The following is a 21,825-nucleotide window of genomic DNA, read 5'->3' on the forward strand; positions in this document are numbered from 1 at the left end:
TGCAAGGAGGAGCAGGAGGAGCACTGCCACAGCCCTGCAAAATGACCTCCAGCAGGCCACAAATGTGTATGTGTCTGCTCAAACGGTCAGAAACAGACTCCATGAGGGTGGTATGAGGGCCCTACGTCCCCTAGGTGGGGACGTCCCCTAGGTGGGGGTTGTGCTTACAGCCCAACACCGTGCAGGACGTTTGGCATTTGCCAGAGAACACCAAGATTGGCAAATTCGCCACTGGTGCCCTGTGCTCCTCACAGATGAAAGCAGGTTCACACTGAGCACATGTGACAGACGTGACAGAGTCTGGAGATGCCGTGGAGAACGATCTGCTGCCTGCAACATCCTCCATCATGACCGGTTTTGGCGGTGGGTCAGTCATGGTGTGGGGTGGCATTTCTTTGGGGGGCCGCACAGCCCTCCATGTGCTCGCCAGAGGTAGCCTGACTGCTATTAGGTACCGAGATGAGATCCTCAGACCCCTTGTGAGACCATATGCTGGTGTGGTTGGCCCTGGGTTCCTCCTAATGAAAGACAATGCTAGACCTCATGTGGCTGGAGTGTGTCAGCAGTTCCTGCAAGAGGAAGGCATTGATGCTATGGACTGGCCTGCCCGTTCCCCAGACCTGAATCCAATTGAGCACATCTGGGACATCATGTCTTGCTCCATCCACCAACGCCACATTGCACCACAGACTGTCCAGGAGTTGGCGGATGCTTTAGTCCAGGTCTGGGAGGAGATCCCTCAGGAGACCATCCGCCACCTCATCAGGAGCATGCCCAGGCGTTGTAGGGAGGTCATACGGGCACGTGGAGGCCACACACACTACTGAGCCTAATTTTGAGGACATTACATCAAAGTTGGATCAGCCTGTAGTGTGGTTTTCCACTTTAATTTTGAGTGTGACTCCAAATCCAGACCTCCATGGGTTGATACATTTGATTTCCATTGATCATTTTTGTGTGATTTTGTTGTCGGCACATTCAACTATGTAAAGAAAAAAGTATTTAATAAGAATAATTCATTCATTCAGATCTAGGATGTGTTATTTTAGTGTTCCCTTTATTTTTTTGAGTAGTTTATGTTTTTATTATTAATATTATTTTATTATGTATGTTTGACACCCCTGCTCTAGTAGATAATGATGGTGCTAAAGCTCTATATATTGTACCCAACCATGAACTTCATACAGCATACTCTCTTTTTTACTCTTACAGATATTTGTAATGGCCCGTTGGTATCCATGCTGCCCCCAGCTTCTTTAGAGAGCTCCTCACAGTCCTCTGTCAGTAACGCTCCACACTTTGCCAAGATCAACAGAAGAGATGGTGAGTTACAATGGAAAGTTATATTTTTTTATTTAAAGTTTCTGAACAATACCTAGAGACAATCAATAATACTTTATCTAAGGTAAAAGGAAGGTGTTTTAGTTTGCTAAACAGGTCTTATGGACCGTAATATTAGGATATCATGAAAAATAAATAAAAATCTTATCCAGTATTAGTTTGAAATAGCATTATGCTTATTATTGCATTAAGATTCACCTCATGAGCCTCTTAAATATATATCCCTGATACAGTACTCATTGTACACGTCAGCACCATTTAGCCAATTTAAAATGTTGCTCTTAGACATAACAACAAGGGTCACAGATCAATAAATTGATATATAAATGAGTCTACTGTCTGAAACTAGATAATGATTCTCAATGACTTGGGATTTTAGGGTGAACAGCTAGCCTAACCCAACTGACCCCATGTCATGTTTTACCTCTGTAACAGTATGTGAGTCTGTAACAACCAAAATTATCCCGGGGGGGGGGGGCTCTGTAAATGATGCTTCCTCTGTGACTGAGACTCTGGTTTAATATTCAGAGCTCATCTGCTCCCATGGTGTTGTGTCCCAGCCCACAGCAGCTGAGTAATGAACATGAACTGACCTGTTTCTTCTGCCTGATATCTGGGCGGCTTGTGGGGTCTGAATCTACTAATTGTACACTGCACCGCCATATCACACTTTCACATGAATGTTTGGATGTAGATACTGAGGTTATTATTCACCAGTGTATTTATCAAATTAGTCCAAGGATCATCCACCAAAAATGTTTTGTTCCGTGACCCAGGAAACAAAACGGCAAAATTTCAACAACATTATATAGATAATGTTATGAATATGAGCACATTGTGGTTCAAAACTTGTAAAAGTTGCATATCCATTTGTTATTGTTAGCAAAAGTTATGATTTTTTGGGGGTAATCTTGGGTAATTTGCTGCTATGTTTCACCTTCTTTCCTTTTGTTGCACACTGGTGCACAGAACACAGATCTATTTGTGCGTTCGGTGTTTGCCCTTGCATAAGCTCAAACAACAGGTTATCGTCTTTGTCTTTGACTTATCCAGATGAACCCCGAAATTAGGAAATAGGTTTTAAACATGTACCTGTACGGTGGTTTTCGTAGTTAATATAAGACATTTTAACAGTAGAATTTAGCCGACAAGGGACCTCATTTCTTTTGCCTGCTAGCCAAACTAAAGACAGCACAATGTTTGTTAGATAACACAGCTCTCAAAACATTCAAGGTACTGACAGCTACATCGGCGATGTTCTGGCATCTGAGACAAATTTATTTAGCACCTTTCAACAGCTTCTTATCTCGTATTATTTCCTCTGGTCCGGTACATACAGTATGTTGCTATCTGCAAGTATGGACAACAGAACGTGTGTAACAATTGTAACCAAGGTGTGACACCGCAACCTCATAGTGTTGCTAGGGAAAATTACCCCAAATGTGCTATGATTTCAAAATCGTACCTTTGATTTATAATATTTCATTAATGTGCAACTTTTCAAACTGTTTAACCACACAGTGTTCATATACTTAAAATTATCTACGTAAGGATGTTGAAACTTTGCAGTGTTGTTTCCCGGGTCACAGAATGCCTTTTCTGAAGCCTTTTTTGGTGGGTGGCCCTTCGACTATTTCAAGTACACTGATGCATTTCAAATAAAATCAAATGTTATTTGTCACATGCTTCATAAACAACAGGTGTACACTAACAGTGAAACCACCACCTAGGACAATGGATCTAATTCCAGAAGGCTACCAGAAACAACAGTGCCACAGAAGGGGCAGATGGAGCAGCCTCCTGGTCAGGCTCCGTAGACGTCTCTCACCACTTCCGAGTATACTACTAGCCAATATCCAGTCTCTTGACAAAATTCGAGCAAGGGTTGCCTTCCAGAGAGACATCAGAGATTGTAACATTCTCTGTTTCACGGAAACATGGCTCTCTCGGGATATGTTGTCGGAATCGGTTCAGCATCCGGGCTTCTCCATGAATCGCGCCGACAGAGATAAACACCGCTCTGGGAAGAGGAAGTGCAGAGGTGTGTGCTTTATGATTAATGACTCATGGTGTAATCATAACAACATACAGGAACTCAAGTCCTTCTGCTCACCCGACCTAGAATACCTTACAATCAAACGCCTGCCATTTTACCTACCAAGATAATTCTTGTCAGTTATATTCACAGCTGTGTACATTCCCCCTCAAGAGAACACCAAGACGGCCCTCAAGGAACTTCACTGGACGTAAACTGGAAACTATATATCCAGAGGCTACATTTGTTTGCAGCTGGGGATTTTAACCTCTCTGGGATATGTGGGACGGTAGCGTCCCACCTGGCCAACATCCAGTGAAAATGCAGCGCCAAATTCAAATAAATTACTATAACATTTTTACTTTGATGAAATCACAAATTCATTATACCAAATTAAAGCTACACTTGTTGTGAATCCAGCCAACGTGTCAGATTTCAAAAATGCTTTACGGTGAAAGCAAACAATGCTATTATTTGAGGAAAGCACCCCAGTAAACAAAGAGAGAAGAGCATATTTCAACCATGCAGGCGTGACACAAAACACAGAAATATAAATATAATTCATGCCTTACCTTTGACGAGCTTCTTCTGTTGGCAATCCAGTATGTCCCATAAACATCACAAATGGTCCTTTTGTTTGATTAATTCTGTCGATATATATCCAAAATGTCCATTTATTTGGTGCGCTTGATCCAGAAAAACACCGGTTCCAACTTGCGCAACGTGACTACAAAAGATCTCAAAAGTTACCTGTAAGCATTGTCCAAACATTTCCAACTACGTTTGTAATACAACTTTAGGTATTTTTTTACGTAAATAATCAATCAAATTGAAGACGGAATGATCTGTGTTCAATACCGGAGGAAAACAAAGTGGAGCGTGCTTTCAGGTCACGCGCCTCTAACAAAGAGTACACTTCCCATGAGCCTCATTCTGAACAGTGTTATTCTTCATTTCTCAAAGGAAAAACCTCAACCAATTTCTAATGACAGTTGACATCCAGTGGAAGTGGTAGGAACTGAAAGAAGGTCCCTTATAAATCTGAATTCCCAATGAGTGACCTCCCAAACAAATCTGAATGGTTTGTCCTCTGGGTTTCGCCTGCCAAACAAGTTCTGTTATACTCACAGACATGATTCAAAGAGTTTTAGAAACTTCAGAGTGTTTTCTATCCAAATCTACTAACGATATGCATATTGGTCAGCAAATCCGACCATGACGCCATCTTGTTCGAACCGTCTTATAGGCAGGAACTCAAACAGGATGTACCAGTGACGAGAACCAGTCAATGCTGGTCTGACCAATCGGAAGCCACACAACAAGATTGTTTTGATCACGTGGACAGGAATATACGCTGAATCGGTAGGTGCATTTATAAAGAAGTGCATTGGAGATGTTGTACCCACTGTGACTATTAAAACCTACCCTATCCAGAAACCGTGGATGGATGGCGGCATTTGCGCAAAAGTGAACGCACAATCCCCTGCATTTAACAATGGAAAGAGGTCTCGAAATATGGCTGAATATAAACAGTGTGGTTATTCCCTCCACAAGGCAATCAAACAAGCGAATTGTCGGCACAGGCACAAGGTGGAGTCGCAAATCAATCGTGGACTTCAGGAAACAGAAGAGGGAGCACCCCCTATCCACATCGAAGGGACAGCATTGGAGAGGGTGGGAAATTTTAAGTTCCTGGGCGTACACATCACAGACAAACTGAAATGGTCAAACCACACAGACAGTGTGGAGAAGAAGGCGCAACATCACCTCTTCAACCTCAGGAGGCTGAAGAAATTTGGCATATCCCCCAAAACCCTGGCAAACATTTACAGATCCACAACTGTAAGGCTAACTGCAAGGGTGGTGCGGTCTGCACAACACATCACCGGGGGCAAACTACCTGCCCTTCAAGACATCTACAGCACTCGATGTCACAGGAAGGCCAAAAGATCATCAAGGACCAAAACCACCTGAGCCACTGCTTGTTAACACCGCTATCATCCACAAGGCGAGGTCAGTATAGGTGCATCAAAGCTGGGACCGAGAGATTGAAAAACAGCTTCTATCTCAAGGCCATCAGACTGCTAAACAGCAATCACTAACTCAGAGAGGCTGCAGCCTACATTGAGACCCAATCACTGGACACTTTAATAAATCGATCACTAGTCACTTTAAACAATTGCACTTTAAATAATGCCACTTTAATAATGTTTACATGTCTTACATTACTCATATCACATGTATATACTGTATTTTATACCATCTACTGCACCTTGCCTATGCCGCTCGGCCATCGCTCATCCATATACTTATATGTACATATTCTCATTCACCCCTTTAGATGTGTGTATTAGGTAGTTGTTGGGGAATTGTTAGATTACTTGTTAGATATTACTGCACTGTCGGAACTAGAAGCACAAACATTTCGCTACACTCGGATTAACATCTGCTAACCATGTGTATGTGACCAACACAATTTGATTTGATAATAAACCGTAGCAGCAGCGTGTCAAAAGAGCTAAAAACAAAAAAGGGTAAATGCCTATAGTCCGGGTAGCTATTAGTTAACTATTTAACTAACTATTTAGCAGCCTTATGGCTTGGGGGTAAAAGCTGTTCAGGGTCTTGTTGGTTCCATTCTTGGTGCGTCGGTACCACTTGCCGTGCGGTGTCAATGAGCACAGTCTATGACTAGGGTGGCTGGAGTGTTATTTAAACAAAATAGTGTTTTCACACTCCATTTCATACAGCATGATAGAAGGGGATTATTAGACAGCATGATAGAGGGGGTTAGTTAATATTACAGAGGAATCTAGCTTTTACAGGATACTCCCCATGCAGACAGAAATGCAAGAATTCAGCATCAGTTCCATGCAGGCAAGGCCCACAGGTTAAGGGTTACTGGACAAAACACCGACCACAATTCTATCCAAACTGTGCAGCGACAGAATGCTAAAAAAGGATATTTTCTCTCTCTGGTCTCCCAAGGAGCTGGAGGCTGGTCTCCCCAGGTGACAGACAGCCAGCCATGGCTGCAGCTGGACCTCAGGGACAGGATGGAGGTGACGGCTGTCGCCACACAGGGGCGCTACGGCAGCTCAGACTGGGTCAGCGGGTACCTGCTGCTGTTCAGTGACACAGGCCAAGCCTGGAAGCAGTACCGACAGGAGGACGGGGTGGGGGTGAGTTGTATCATACTGCAGATTTACTGTGCTATTCACTGAGGTATTGCCTTGGCTTTAGCTCAATGGGCTAATACGGGTTTCAACCCAGTCAGTCACATTGATTTGAAAATAATAATCTAAGTTTTGACTTTTCTTTTCACTTGGCTCACTAGGATGAGTGAGTAGCTGTGTATTGAGCTGTAACTCAGAGTAGGTCAGAGCTCCAAGGGTACACCTCATAAAATAAGACATTACGTCCCTCTCTTGTACTTGAGTTAGTGTCCTCCACCTCTGGTGTGTGAGAGAGAGTAGATAGCTAAACATCTCTGTCTTTGTTTTGCTCTCCCCAGAGGTACCATGCTTTGTGGGAAAACGATTAGGAGAATTCAGACTCTGTAACTCAATTTTTATCTCATTGTTTCACATCCTTGTGAAGGAAACATTTAGTTAAGTCTGACAATAGTCTGGGATGAACTGTGTGGATGTAGACTAGACACGTCTGGCTCACTCCACATATATCCTACTCCTCCTCTACTATGATTTTATAGCTAGTACTTGGCTAGCATGTGTGCATAATTGAGTTAACATCTAAAAAAAAATGCCTGTTTGTACCTCATGATGTTGGTGTGCACATACATTCTTTATAAGCCATTGTGCTCGCCCCAGTTATGTCAAATTGCGTGACGGAAATCTTAAATTGGAAGCACTGAAAAAGAATGAGGAGAGAAAATGGAGACAACTCAACATTCCTAACATATTTTTCTGAACAAGTTTCTCTCTCATGGTGGATAATGAATAGTAGTTGGGGTTACAAGTACAAACAGCATGTCCAGTACGCTACAGCAGCCTGTCTTCTATTATTTATTATCTTCTTCGACTTAAAAAAAATCATTGTTTTACACTCCAGTATGGGAATGTGGCATGGTATAGAGATGCTGGTGTAGTGGATAAACCCTGGGAGATGTGCTTTGAAATTGTTTTCAATGATTGCTAGGGACTTAACAATAATTGGGATCTACAGTGCATTCAGAAAGTATTTAGGCCCCTTGACTTTTTCCACATTTTGTTACGTTACAGCCTTATTCTAAAATGGATTAAATAAAACGAATTCCTCATCAGTCTACACACCATACCCCATAATGACATAGCGATAACAGGTTTTTACACATTTCTACAATTGTATTAAACATTTCTAACAGAAATACTTTATTTACATATGTTTTCCGACCCTTTGCTATTAAACTCGAAATTGAGCTCAGGTGCATCCTGTTTCCATTAACCATCCCTGAGATGTTTCTACTACTTGATTGGGGTTCACCTGTGGTAAATTCAACTGATTGGACATGATTTGGAAAGGCTCACACCTGTATACTGTATATAAGGTCCCACAGTTAACAATGTATGTCAGAGCAAAAACTAAGCCATGAGGTTGAAGGAATTGTCCATAGAGCTCCGGAACAGGATTGCGTTGAGGCACAGATCTGGGGAAGGGTACCAAAAAAGGTTTGCAGAATTGAAGTGGCCTCCATCAATCTTAAATGGAAGAAGTTTGGAACCACAAAGACTTCCTAGAGCTGGCCGTCCGGCCAAACTGAGCAATCAGGGGAGAAGGGCCTCTGTGGAGATTGGATTGCCCAGACGGAAGCCACTCCTCATTAAAAGGCACATGACAGCCTGCTTGGAGTTTGCCAAAAGGCACCTAAAGGACTCTCAGACCATGAGAAACAAGATTATCTGGTCTGCTGAAACCAAGATTGAACTATTTGGCCAGAATGTCAAGCGTCATATCTGGATGAAACCTGTCCCTATCCCTACGGTGGAGTATAGTGGTGGCAGCATCATGCTGTGGGGATGATTTTCAGCTACAGGGACTGGGAGACTAGTTAGGATCGAGGGAAATATGAACAGAGAAAGTACAGAGAGATCCTTGATGAAAACCTGCTCTACAGAGTTTAGAACCTCAGACTGGGGCAGAAGTTCTCCTTCCAACAGGACAATGACCCTACGCACACAACCAAGACAAAGACATCTTTAACTGGCCCAGCCAGAGCCCGGACTTGAACCCGATCTGATATCTCTGGATAGACCTGAAAATAGCTGTGCAGCTATGCTCCCCATCCAACCTGACAGAGCTTGAGAGGATCTGCGGAGAAGAATGGGAGAAACTCGCCAAATACAGGTGTGTCATACCCAAGAAGACCCTAGGTTGTAATCGCTGCCAAATGTACTTGAACAAAGTATAGAGTAAAGGGTCTGAATACTTATGTAAATGTTATGTGTCCGTTTTATTTATTTTAGAATAGTCCAATGGCTTTGCTGTAGTCAGACCAAGAGTATTTGTTTTCCAGAATATAATTATATTTATTTGGACAGCATTTTACACCAGGGATTTCTTTGAGTTACCAAGTCAGATTGAGGAAACATTGTTATGTAAATATTGAAATTGCTGGTATAGTTGAATGTGAGGTCATCCTTATGAACTGTCTATATATCCAATAATTATTTCATGAGCTTATATGATACACAGGAAAGTGACCCCGTTACTTTATATATCCTGTCGTAGATACCTGACACGTCTTCACTATTAACTCAAAGAAAATGTAATGTATGCTTTTTGATTGGAAATGTACTTAATAAATAAGCTGTACCAGACAGTTGTAAATGCATCTCACTCCATCTTTGATTTCCAAGCAAATAAACCCTCTCTGTGGCTCTGGTTCAACCTCTGTCAATACCTTTCACTAACCACAAGCTTCTAACTGTAAATCACATAGTGTTCTCAGCAGCTTGTTTTCTCAGCAGTCTCCTATTACGAAGACACTATGGCAGCCCACAGTTTAGTGGCTGGCTACACTCTAGTCTATGTAATTAATATGGGTTTTTATTAAGAATTAAAGCAAGGAATGAGCGTGTGGTGTTAATTTGATTCGTTCTTCAGTGAGTTAAAGTAAGCGGATGTAGAGCCCATAGAATTAGAATGAGAGATGAGAATAAGCAGCCTATGGCTTTAAGCTATCACCCCCCCCCCCCCCTCCCTCTACGCTTGGTATAAATGCCATGCAGTGCTTTGAAATCAGTCAAGTAGTTTAGATGATACAGTTGTGGCCAAATGTATTGGTACCCCTACACTTTTCTAAAATAATTCCCTATTTCTTAAAAAAATAAGTTCAAATTGAAGAAAAAAAGTGTTTGGTCCCCACACCTAGTTATTATATTTTTAACATTGCAGAACCAATTGCACAACCAACTTAAGTTTACCATTTTAATTGAAAAAATAAAGACAAATTCAATGGACAAAAATATTGTTCTGGAGTGGCCAGAGAAGAGTGTAGATATGAATCACATCCATAACCAATGTCGAGAGCTGAAAGCAGCAGTTGGTGGAGGGTACCCCTCAAACATTGAAGAATTAGAGCTGTTTGCTACTGAAAAGTGGCAGTAGAAATGTGCAGCAAGCTCATTGGTGGCTCCAAGAAGCATTTGTTGGAAGTTATCTTGGCCAAAGGCTGTGCTAATTCCTAAGTGCCAATAATTGTGTCCATGCCATTTGTCTTTATTTTCTCAATAAAAAAAGTTTACAAAAATAAAATGGGTTCTCCAATGTTGACAATCCAATAACAACATGTGGAGAATAAACAAATGTTTTATTTATTTAAAGAAAAATTGGGAATGAATTAAGGAAGGTGCAAGAGTGCCAAGCGTGTGACTCTTGGATGCATTTGCTCAACTTGTTTTGGTTTTGTTTCTGATTATTTTGTGCCCTATAGAAATTAATGGTACAGAATGTATTGTGTCATTTTGGAGTCAACGTTATTGTAAATAACAATCGAATATGTTTTTAAACACTTCTAAGTTAATGTGGATGCTACCATGGTTATGGATAATCCGGAATTAATCTTGAATAATGATGAGTGACAAAATTACAGAGCCATAAATATCATACCCACCCATTAAATGCTAAACTCCTCTGTTATTGTAGGTTAGGATGTCTTCGGGGTGTGATATTTGTGCGTCTGGAACTTTCTCACTCATCATTATTTACGATTCATTCAGGACTATCTGTAATCATGGTAGCATAGACATTAATGTAGAAGTGTTTAGAAACATATTCTTGTTTACAATAAAAGGGACAAAATGACATAAGACATTATTGACCATTCATTTCCATTGGGCACAAAATAATCTGAAACACAACCAAAACAAACAGCGAATGCATCCAACAAGTTTGTGGAGTCAAAAGCTTGATGTAATCATTGTGCGCTAGGAATATGGGACAAAATACTAAACATTGGACTACTTTAATAAACATACATATAAGTGAATTTGTCCCAATACTTTTGGTTCCCTAAAATGGGGGGACTATCTACAAAAGGTACTGTAATTTCTAAATGGTTCACATGATATTGATTAAAACACCCTCAAATTAAAGCTGACAGTGCACTTTAACCGCATAGTCATTGTATCATTTCAACGTGCTGGAGTACAGAGCCAAAACAACAACAAAAGAATCTCTGTCCCAATAAAATCACTATCACAAAGCTTCCTGCCATCCAGAACCTCTATACCAGGCGGTGACAGAGGAAGGCCCTAAAAATGGTCAAAGACTCCAGCCACCCTACTCATAGTGTTTTCTCTGCTACCGCACGGCAAGCGGTACCAGAGCGCCAAGTCTAGGTCCAATGGGCTTCTAAACAACTTCCACCCTCAAGCTATAAGACTCCTGAACACCTAATCAAATGGCTACCCAGACTATTTGCATTGCCCCCCACCCCTCTTTTACACGGCTGCTACTCTCTGTTGATATCATCTATGCATAGTCACTTTAATAACTCTACCTACATGTACATACTACCTCAACTAACCGGTGCCCCCGCACATTGACTCTGTACCTGCACCCCCCTGTATATATTGTTATTTTTTCCTGCTGCTCTTAAATAACTTGTTACTTTTATCTCTCACTCTTGTCCGTATTTTTTTAAACTGCATTGTTGGTTGGGGGCTTCTAAGTAAGCACTTCACTGTAATGTATACACCTGTTGTATTCGGCGCATGTGACTAATACAATTTGATTTGATTTTACTTTTGGAGCTCACTGTATTAGGCCGCAACTGTATTTCAAGTCACATTACCGAAGTTGAGACTCATCAATCCTCAGTTAATTAATTTAAAAAACAAAGAACATCCCAGTTGTTTTTTTGTCAATCAATCAATGACACACAGAATACTACATCTAACTAACCTGTTAAATAGTCATAACATTTCTTCTGTCAATGTGAGAAGATAGCAGGTGTCATTTGGTTTTGATCCATGCCTGAAGAAACAGAAACAGTGGGATCAATTGGATGAGTGGCAGCTAGTTAGTGAGACTCCCCTAATGAAGGCACTCCAAAGGTGGGCGACCAATTTGAACCTGCACGCCACACGGAGATATGAATTGACGTCAGTCTGGCATTTTAACAAGGGAAGTTCAAAGGTAATGGCCTGCTGACGGCGGTGCAGGCTGAGAAGGCTAATGAGAGAACACCAGCTGCCTGCGTCTGCCAGGTTGCAGCAACTCTGCACCTGTAAGGTTAGCCATTATTATGTGCTGTGTATGAAAAGAGTGGTTTTATAGCACTTAAGATACACACATGGGCAAAGGCACGTTCTCTAACACACCCACTCTCCCTCTCCTGCTTTCTCTCACTTTCAATGACACACTTACACTTACACACACACACACACACAGAGAGACACACACACCGAGACCCGCAGCCACAAGACACAGCCAGAGCTGCAGTCCTTTTATCTCTGCTCTGTGCCAGACCAGGTCACAATGGCAACATGATTATCTATTCTTGGAATTCTCCTCAGTCTTTGTCTCCTAGGAGTCACATAGCAAGGCCAGCACTGCAACGACACAACAGGGAGTATAAAGCCATGTTGGGAACAACAGGGAGTATAGGCCATGTTGGGAACAACAGGATGGCACTCATGAAACAGTTGTTAATCATCCAATTAGACAAAGCCAGAGAGAAAGAAAGGAATGACTCATGTTTGTGGGTGACCAGCTAGCTATTAAGTTATGAAATGTTGTATTATTTTGTGCATATAGTCTAACAATGTTGTTCTTTTTTTGTACCATTTTTGTTGGAACTTTGTTTACTTTGGTATTTGTGTTTCCGTCAGTTCGTTTGAGAAGATTGATGCTCTCTGGTCCAAATACACATCATAAAGAAATTTCAAATTTCAGTTCCAATGTTTAGGTATTTTCATGTAAAACCCTCTGTGCTTATTAAGGAAGTTGTATTTTCCGTCAATTAGCAAAATCCTCTACCCCCGGAGAAAAAACTGTAGACTACAGTAATGACAGAATATAAACATATTCAGATAGCTCCTCTTCAATCCGTCAGGAAGAGGGTGTTAAGGGTGTTTAATCAAGGATTGATATGCCTGTTAGCTGTGTATGCAGAAGTGTTTGTGGTGTTTAGGTTTGTGTCGAACATTAGGTTGGTGTTGATGAACAAAAGCGAAGTAAACTTTTGGGAAACTCTTTAAGATTAAGTTGCTCTTGTGCTATATCTCCTTTATAACTACTTTGGTAAACGGAATGCAAATAATATAGATCTGATTAGGCTCGTTTTGTACTTGGTGAAAGTTGATCGCATTCCAGTTTTAGAACCGGTGCTGCCTCCCGTGCGTGAGCCAGGTGCCCCGTTCAAAGCCCAAGGCGAAGTCAATATTTACATTTGAGTCATTTAGCAGGCACTCTTATATAGAACGACTTACATGAGCAATTAGGGTTAAGTGCCTTGCTCATGGGCACTGACAGATTTTTCACCTAGTTGGCTCAGGGATTCAAACCAGTGACCTTTCGGTTACTGGCCCAATGCTCTTAGCCTAGATGTTGCCTAGTAAGTTCACGTTAACAAGCAAGATAACTTAGCTGGTTAATTTTTGCTCATGTGAGGAAGTTAGGCTATCAAGCATTTTAGTTAGGTAGCCTAAGACAACAAAAAAACTAAAAGTGTGTACAGAGTCGTAGACCATTTTGCCAAAATGAAAGAGAGGAGGATGGCATTGGTGTCCAACCAGTCTACAAGTAGGGTGAGTCAACATGTTCTTTCTACTTGCACACACACACACACACACACACACACACACACACACACACACACACACACACACACACACACACACACAGAAATCAGTGCCATGGACAGCCACATGTTATTTAGCAACATTGATTGGGCTAAATCGTTTTGGTGTCTTTACATTTGTTTTCACTGTATTAGACAGAGTGTATATAGCCTAGTTGATTTAATGATGTTGAAATGTTTAAGTTGAAATGGTGCTGGAATAGCGGAGGCAGTGCTCCTGTTTTCTTTGTGCTGACTTGCGTTAACTCTCCATTGGTCCAAATCAGTAGTTGTTTAGTAAACTGTCAGAAACATTAACGTGCTTGAACAGGCTTTACACCATGGATTGGCAAATCCAGTCCTTGGGGGCCTGATTGGTGTCACACTTTTACCCCAGCCCCAGCTGTCTCCAATAATCAACTAATCATGATCTTCAGTTTAGAATGCAATTAGTTGAATCAGCTGTGTTTGCTAGGGATGGGGAGAAAAGTGTGACACCACTGGAGTTGCCCATCCCTGCTCTACACTATTTAACTGTTTGTTACATGAAATATTTGCTTTGTGGATTTCACATGGACAGATGTTGCTCTCCGGCTTTGGGATGTAACAAATGTATATGTGATTGAATTTATTCCACCACTGTGTGACGGTTGTCGTTTTGTTGTGTCTGCCTTAGTGTATATCATGATGGTGTATGAACAAATAGGTTATAGAACAAACAATGCAATTATCACAACATAGGTTGCAATATGGATATTTTCCTGACTTGGCTTGGCTTTCCCAGGGATTTTACCCACACACTGCTACTGGTGGTATGGATATTGACAAATAGCTTTTTCTCAGTAATGAATATGTATGCCACATTTTGGTGAAGCAAACGCTTATCAAATTGTATTTGGTAAATAAGTTACTTTACCTTGTGGAGGTTATGCATTGCAATAGCCTGCATGGTCTGAGTGGATGAGTAAACCCCAGTGAGTTTGCAAATGCTTATCTTGCACAGACATGAGTTACATTTGTAATTGCTTAGCTTGCACCTCTTCTAAAATACAGTCACCAGGCTCCACTTAAATGGACTCACAATAAAAACGCATGGGTATAAATCAAAATAATAAAATAGTTACCTTGTAAGACTGGCTCTTCTTCATTATCTACAGAGACCAATCTCTGTAGAGTCTATCCCTCAGAGAGGTAACACCATACTCCATGTGTGTGTAATTTGTGCTTCTTCTACTACCTCCCCCATCTGCTATTGTGTTTTCAGCTGCAGGGAGAAGTGAATTAATGGCATTTCTTGACTCTGTTGAGCCTGGAGCTCCGGTGTCAACAATCCATCTTTCCTTTACTCTGTGATACACATCATTATCGATTTAGCTCGTCACCTGCCTCGAATTCGTTATGACGGCTGCTTGTGATCAGTCATCTGAGTTTCCTCGCTCTCTCTCTCTCTGTTCACCCCCCTAAGCCTCCATGGTGCAGATTATTAATGCAGTGGAGGGTAGGGGGACAGGGGGATGGAAATTACGAAGAATAATGACATCTCGCAGTTTCAGTGAGAGATATTCATTGTTATCTGCCTGGGAGCAGACAATATGATACCAATTGTTTTTTCCCATCTACTTCCCATCCACAGAAGTGTGTGTTACTGCAGTGGTGAACATCCTCCCAGGATCCTCCCAGGATCCCCAACCCAGGCAACACATTTGATATGTTTTATCTAAAAGTAGGGTCAGGTGAAGAGAAACATATGGCACAAGTTTTGTTTTGTTGCAGAATACTAATACAGTATCTTTAACAGTTCTTGGAAACTAACCCTCTTTAATGTTATGATCCAAAACATTAAGTCCTAGATGACACAAAACCCTTTTTAATTATTTAATTCCTCTGGAAGATACAAGGTCAGTTCAGAGAGCCATGCTTGGTTAACAGTGACTCCCTTAATAACGGAGCTGTAATTTCTGGTTTTGTTTGATGAATACAGTTCCCTCAAGGATACCCCGCCCCTGTATATTAACACTTGGCATTGCATCTAACTCTTCTGCCTTTTCTCCCTTCCTCTCTCTCTGCTGTGTGTCTCCAGAGGTTTGTGGGGAACGTGAATGCTGACAGTGTCATTCACCACAAGTTGTCCCACCCTATCAGAAGCCGCTTCCTGCGCTTCGTCCCGCTGGACTGGAACCCCAGTGGCTGGGTGGGACTCAGAGTGGAGGTGTACGGCTGTGCCTACAGTGAGTGACCAGACCACCCCTACCTCTAACATACAGACCATACACATTAGGGTGTGCCTGCAACAAAGGGACCACCAGCCCTTACACACAGACCATACACATTCAGCTAATATCATAATGCCACAGTGAGTGACCAGAACACCCCTTACATCCAGAACACCCTACTTTTGTGTATACCCTTTGATGAAAGCAGGACATTTGAGGACAACTGCAGAAATAGAGATAGCGAGTATTTTGATATTGATGCTCTTCTCTCATTTATCACAAATGTTCCCACCAGCTAACAGAGACAAACAGTGACTGCCAGGCACATGTAAAGTGTCGGCCCCATGTTTCATGAGCTGAAATAAAAGATCCCAGGCATTTTTCATACGCACAAAAAGTGTATTTCTCTAAAATGTTGTGCACAATTTGTTTATATCCCTGTTGGTGAGCATTTCTCCTTTGCCAATATAATCCATCCACCTGACAGGTATGGCATATCAAGAAGCTGATTGAACAGAATGATCATTACACAGGTGCACCTTGTGCTCGGGACAATAAAAGGACACACTAAAATGTGCAGTTTTGTAACACAACACAATGCCTTCGATGTCTCAAGTTTTGAGGGAACGTGCAATTGGCATGCTGACTGTAGGAATGTCCACCAGAATTGTTTCCAGAGAATTTAATGTTAATTTCTCTAACAACATCGTCCAACCGGCCTCACAACTGCAGACCACACATAACCATGCTAACCCAGGACCTCCACATCCTGCTTCTTCAACTGTGGGATGGTCTGAGTGGTGTGGGGGTGCTGAGTAGTATTTCTGTCTGTAATAATGCCCTTTTGTGGGGAAAAAGTCTGATTGGCTGGGCCTGGCTCCCCAGTGGGTGGGCCTAGCTGCCAAGTGGGTGAGAAAATGCCTCTCCATGGCCCCACCCATGGCTGCACACCTGCCCAGTCATGTGAAATCCATAGCTATCCAAGCTATTTCAATTGACTGATTTCCTTATGTGAGCTGTAACTCAGTAAAATCTTTGAAATTGTTGCATGTTGCATTTATATTTTTGTTCTGTATAAATAAAAGGGACACTGGGACGCCTCTCACACACATTCTGAAGCAGCATTAACTGGATCAGCCAGTGAATTACTGCTCTGTGAAAGACAGTTGTATTTAACCCTGAGTGAGCACTTTCATAATGCCGAACTGTTCCACAGCATGATCCCTGTATTAATGTTGGATGAATGTGTGCTCTGCTGTGTGACATGCACCTCAATGTATCTCAATGAGGAGAGACCATACACATCTCAATTCAAACTATGAAACAGGTTGATCAATTCACGATACAGTGAGCAGAGATAGAAAGAGAATAGAAGAGAGAGAGATGAGAAGAGAGAGACTTGCTATGCAATGTCATTACAATACTGGCGTTACAGATTCATGTATCTATGCATGAGTCCTCTAGGTCTTCCAATGACTAAATTACATTGGAAAATCTGAAAATGCCCCCATGACAAATTCATAACTTGCATTCTTGAGGACTTACAGGAATCAATTTTGTAGTATGACCGAAAGGGGTGAGCACTAGAGCATGTGCAGTAATTATTAAAATAACAGGTGTATGTCAGAGATTGTTCCTATCCAGTTACACATGGAAATGGCTTCCAGCATAATACATTTCAATGCCATCACTGATATAGCCACATTACCATAACAGGTATGAAGCTCACAGTGACAGGGGACAAGTATCCCAAATGACAACCCATTTCACTGTCTGTTGATTGCCTTCAGAGTCAGACGTGGCAGACTTTGATGGCAGAAGCTCCCTGCTCTACCGGTTTAACCAGAAGTCCATGAGCACGGTGAAGGATGTGATCTCGCTGCGCTTCAAGAGCCACCAGGCTGAGGGGGTGCTGCTCCACGGAGAGGGTCAGAGGGGCGATTACATCACTCTGGAGCTGCACCGGGGCAGGCTGGCCCTCTATCTCAACCTGGGTGAGTTTGTCACACCGGGGCAGGCTGGCCCTCTTCCTTAACATGAGTGAGTTTGTCACATCGGGGCAGGCTGCAAGGCACGTGCACAGATAAGGCTCTAGTGGTGCTGGACCACCTGCCTGTTTGCTCTCCTAGGACGAATGTGCCCTTTTTGATTGGTGGCATTTAAAAATATATATTTATGCATATTTTAAGTCTATTTTCTCTTTTGTATTGTACATCTAAATGTTATGAATTGTGCATCAAACAAGCAAATTTCTCATAAACTTTGACTGGAAAATAATGTGCACAGACCTGGCAGGCTGGCTCTCTACCTCAACCTGGGAGAGGTCATCAGAAAGGTCAAGGGGCAGAGGTAATGGGTAACAGGACACAAGGGACTCTGGGTACAGATGAAGGGGTCTTTTGAACCATTTAAAATGAGCCTGGGGAGCAGTCTGGGAGGGTAACTGAATGTTTGTGTTCTGCTGCCCTTCCAATTACCACTGCACCTGAGCTCCATTTACTAGCTGGACTCAGACTGTTAAGGATCCACATTGTGTAGAGCTGAGTCTGGGGAAGACCATTCTCAAGTAGTTTGTTTTCAGAATGTCTATAAGAGCTCCCTCTTCCTCGATAAACCGTCCTGTTTTATGATCAATATCTATATCAATATTATAGTAACCATATGATCTGTTCTCTGTTTCTTTGTCTTAAGATGACACCCGGCTGCGGTTCAGCAGTGGTCGTGTTGCGGTCACTCTGGGCAGTCTTCTGGATGACCAGCACTGGCACTCTGTCCTCATCGAGCGCTTCAACAAGCAGGTCAACCTCACCATGGACACCCACACACAGCACTTCAGGACCAAGGGGGAAGGAGACTCGCTGGAGGTGGACTATGAGGTGTGTTTATGCTAACATATACTGTAGAATAGTCAGATACTTATTCAGACCAAGTAAATAGTTCAACCAAGTTATCTTACTCTAAGAGGATGTTGTCATTTCACCCTTTTTCCTCATCAAAGCTCAGCTTCGGAGGCATCCCACTGCCAGGTAAACCTGGTACCTTCCTGAGGAAGAACTTCCATGGCTGCATCGAGAACCTCTACTACAACGGGATCAACATCATCGACCTAGCCAAGCGACGCAAACCTCAGATCTACAGTGTGGTAAGACAACTATTCTCATCTACCGTACCATAGATTATTAGTACATCCTTAAAATAGTATGGGGACAAAGTAGTTAGTCAACCAATGCCTATTACAGGTCACAGACAGTCTGTTTTAATTGCACTGTTGCTGTGAGATTTCACATTTTGCTACAATGTGATTATGTTTAATCACATTTGTATTTGAGTTAGTCACATGGCCTTCTCCATGGTCCCTCAAACTGTATGAGATCCAGGGCAGAGACACTGTCCGTAGAGAAAAAAAATGTAGTTCTATCTGATCCTCACTACTGTGTCATTAAGTCAAAATTCATGAATAGATTCAGCCGTAGGCACACCCTATAATTTGGACACCCTCCCCCCAATCAAATCAGACAGAAGCCAAAGCATTACATTGCATCACAGACACCCTATTCCCCTCGGAAATCTGATTGCTATGTTAAAAGGCCTTTACTTACAAGTGAGAGAGTGACTGCGATGATGGAATCCGTAATGGAATTTCAATGTGGAATACTATCTGGTAAGGGATCACAATGAGAGTCAAAGTGCTGCCGATTGCTCTTCTCTGCCTCTGAGGCACTGGGATTGATGGGCCGCTGACCTCAATTGACATGGCTGCTCTTTTGGTCCATGTACCTCACAAGGCCTCTGGATCACTTGGAATTAAGGTGTGTTCTTTCTCTGCCCACCTGACGGCTAACCTAGATTGGAGGGGAGAAACTCCGAATTTTATAGTTTGATATTATAAGACACTTCTGCCTGTAGTCCTTTTGTACTGTACCTTTTGAATTCCAGATAGTCATTCAGCTTTATATGGCGTTATCAAGGAAATGTGTGATTCTTGCAGGCGAGTTAGTTTTCTAAATATCATTTTCAGTAAATCTCTTTATCAGCTCACTGTATTTCATTCTGCTCAGATGAATGGTACAGTAAAAGTACAGTAAATCCAACATGTTGATGGTATGAGTGAATAATTCCATTATCTGTGTTTTCCATGTGTGTCACCAGGGCAACGTGACCTTCTCGTGCTCGGAGCCCCAGCTGGTATCCACCACTTTCCTGAGCTCCAGCAGCAGCTTCCTGTCGCTCCCGGCTACGCAGTCTGCTTCAGAGGGCTTCGCGGTGCGTTTCCAGTTCAGAACATGGAACCCAGATGGGCTACTGCTCTCCACCCAGCTGGCCTTGGAGCCCCAGCGACTGGAGCTGCAGATAAGCAACAGCCGGCTGCGCTTGACCCATCACACGTCAGCCCAGCAGAAAGAAGAGGTCTCCACCGGTGAGGGCCAGACCAACAGCCTCTAGCCTAGCTGTCCCACACTATGGGCTGGAATCAGTGTACACCCAGGGAGACAGAAAATATAAAACAGTCTTTATTCCAGTGAAGTAGACCGACAGTGAAAAGCTAATCCATCATCCAGGGGGAGACTGTCTGTGTTTGGTTTTGCACATCATTACATCAACATCATTCATATGACCTTTTGCCCCCAAGAAACTCAAAGCACATTTAATCTTCTTGGAATGGCTTGAGGAAAAATGTCATCCTTGTATTTTGGACGTGAGCGCTATAGGATTGCAGTCAGAGAGAAATAACATGTATAATTACGTTGGATTGCAGAGCCCAGACTTTCAGCAGATGGCAGGCACAGAGGGAATTATAGACACACAGAAAGACCATTACAGCTTGGAAGCCCTTCACTATAAAGGACAATCAAAATGGATATACCACAATCTGCTATGTCTGTTTGAAGCTTGAACCTACGGTCAAATGAATGTTTCATCCAATAATAACCATTACGTTCTGTCCTCTGGCAACGATTTAGCTTCAATCTGACCAGCCACACTTGTCGTTCATTTTCATTTCCATGTGATCTTCCATTCTTGTTTAGAAATGTAGGACAGTTATTAAGACACACCATGTGACCATACTGTAGCTTACACAGCGATTGATAGGCTATGATTTATAATGTAATATGTAGCCTAGTACCTACAGTATGTTGGAGATCCCAATCCCAGTAATCCCTGAATGAACATGTAGTTGATGTTTGATGAGCCTGTAAAAGTCTCACACAGAAAACACACCCTGCTGTCTCCACAGGTCACAGAGTGAACGATGGACTGTGGCACTCTGTGAGTCTCAGCTCTCAAGGTCTTCAAGTCACCACGACCCTGGACAATGAGCCGTCCTCAACCATCGAGCTGGGGGACCACATGGAGGCAGGAAACAGCCTCTACTTCGGAGGTAAGAACACACACAATGAGTCTTGTTGTCTGCATCACTATCTCATTGTCACGACTTCCACCGAAGGTAGTTCCTCTCCCTGTTCGGGCTGCGGTCGGCGTCGCCTGCCTACTAGCCATCACCGATCCCTTTTTCCTTTTCTGTTTGTTTTGTCTTTGGTTCTTTCACACCTGGTTTCAGTTGCCTTAATTTCTGTGTGTATAATTTACCCTGTTGCCTGCCTAGGTTTCTGCAGGATTATTTTATTGTGAGATTGCTCGGTTAGGTTGTGCCCATTTTTGTTTCACGCATTCATACTGAGTGTGTATAAATTGAGGAGCTTTGTTTGTTCCTCCTTTCGTGATGAACGGGTTTCTCTGTTGTCGAGGGCGGCTGATTATTGTATTGTGCCTTACCTGTATTTGGTGGACTTGCCCATTATAATTACGCATCTCGGACATCTCTGCTCTCCTGCACCTGACTCCTTCACCTACCTCCAAACGCAAAATTGTCACAGAATCCTGCATCAGCTTCGATGGAGCCAGCAGGACCTGACGCGCTCCCAACATCTATGGAGGAGCACGTTCAACACCAC

General features: G+C 42.5%; 1 protein-coding gene across 1 annotated transcript in view; it reads left to right on the forward strand.

Moving 5' to 3' along the window:
* LOC109902659 (contactin-associated protein-like 5) overlaps window positions 1–21,825 on the forward strand; it is a 64,302-nt gene that overhangs the window by 11,344 nt on the left and 31,133 nt on the right. The window contains exons 2-9 of the mRNA XM_020499220.2: window positions 1,213–1,323; window positions 6,365–6,558; window positions 15,739–15,886; window positions 17,662–17,865; window positions 18,563–18,747; window positions 18,870–19,013; window positions 20,021–20,288; window positions 21,108–21,251. Coding sequence (XP_020354809.1) covers window positions 1,213–1,323; window positions 6,365–6,558; window positions 15,739–15,886; window positions 17,662–17,865; window positions 18,563–18,747; window positions 18,870–19,013; window positions 20,021–20,288; window positions 21,108–21,251 — 1,398 coding nt within the window. The remainder of the gene's footprint in view (window positions 1–1,212; window positions 1,324–6,364; window positions 6,559–15,738; window positions 15,887–17,661; window positions 17,866–18,562; window positions 18,748–18,869; window positions 19,014–20,020; window positions 20,289–21,107; window positions 21,252–21,825) is intronic.

The sequence above is a fragment of the Oncorhynchus kisutch genome, linkage group LG2 (genome assembly GCF_002021735.2).
Source record: "Oncorhynchus kisutch isolate 150728-3 linkage group LG2, Okis_V2, whole genome shotgun sequence".
NCBI classification, from domain to species: domain Eukaryota; kingdom Metazoa; phylum Chordata; class Actinopteri; order Salmoniformes; family Salmonidae; genus Oncorhynchus; species Oncorhynchus kisutch.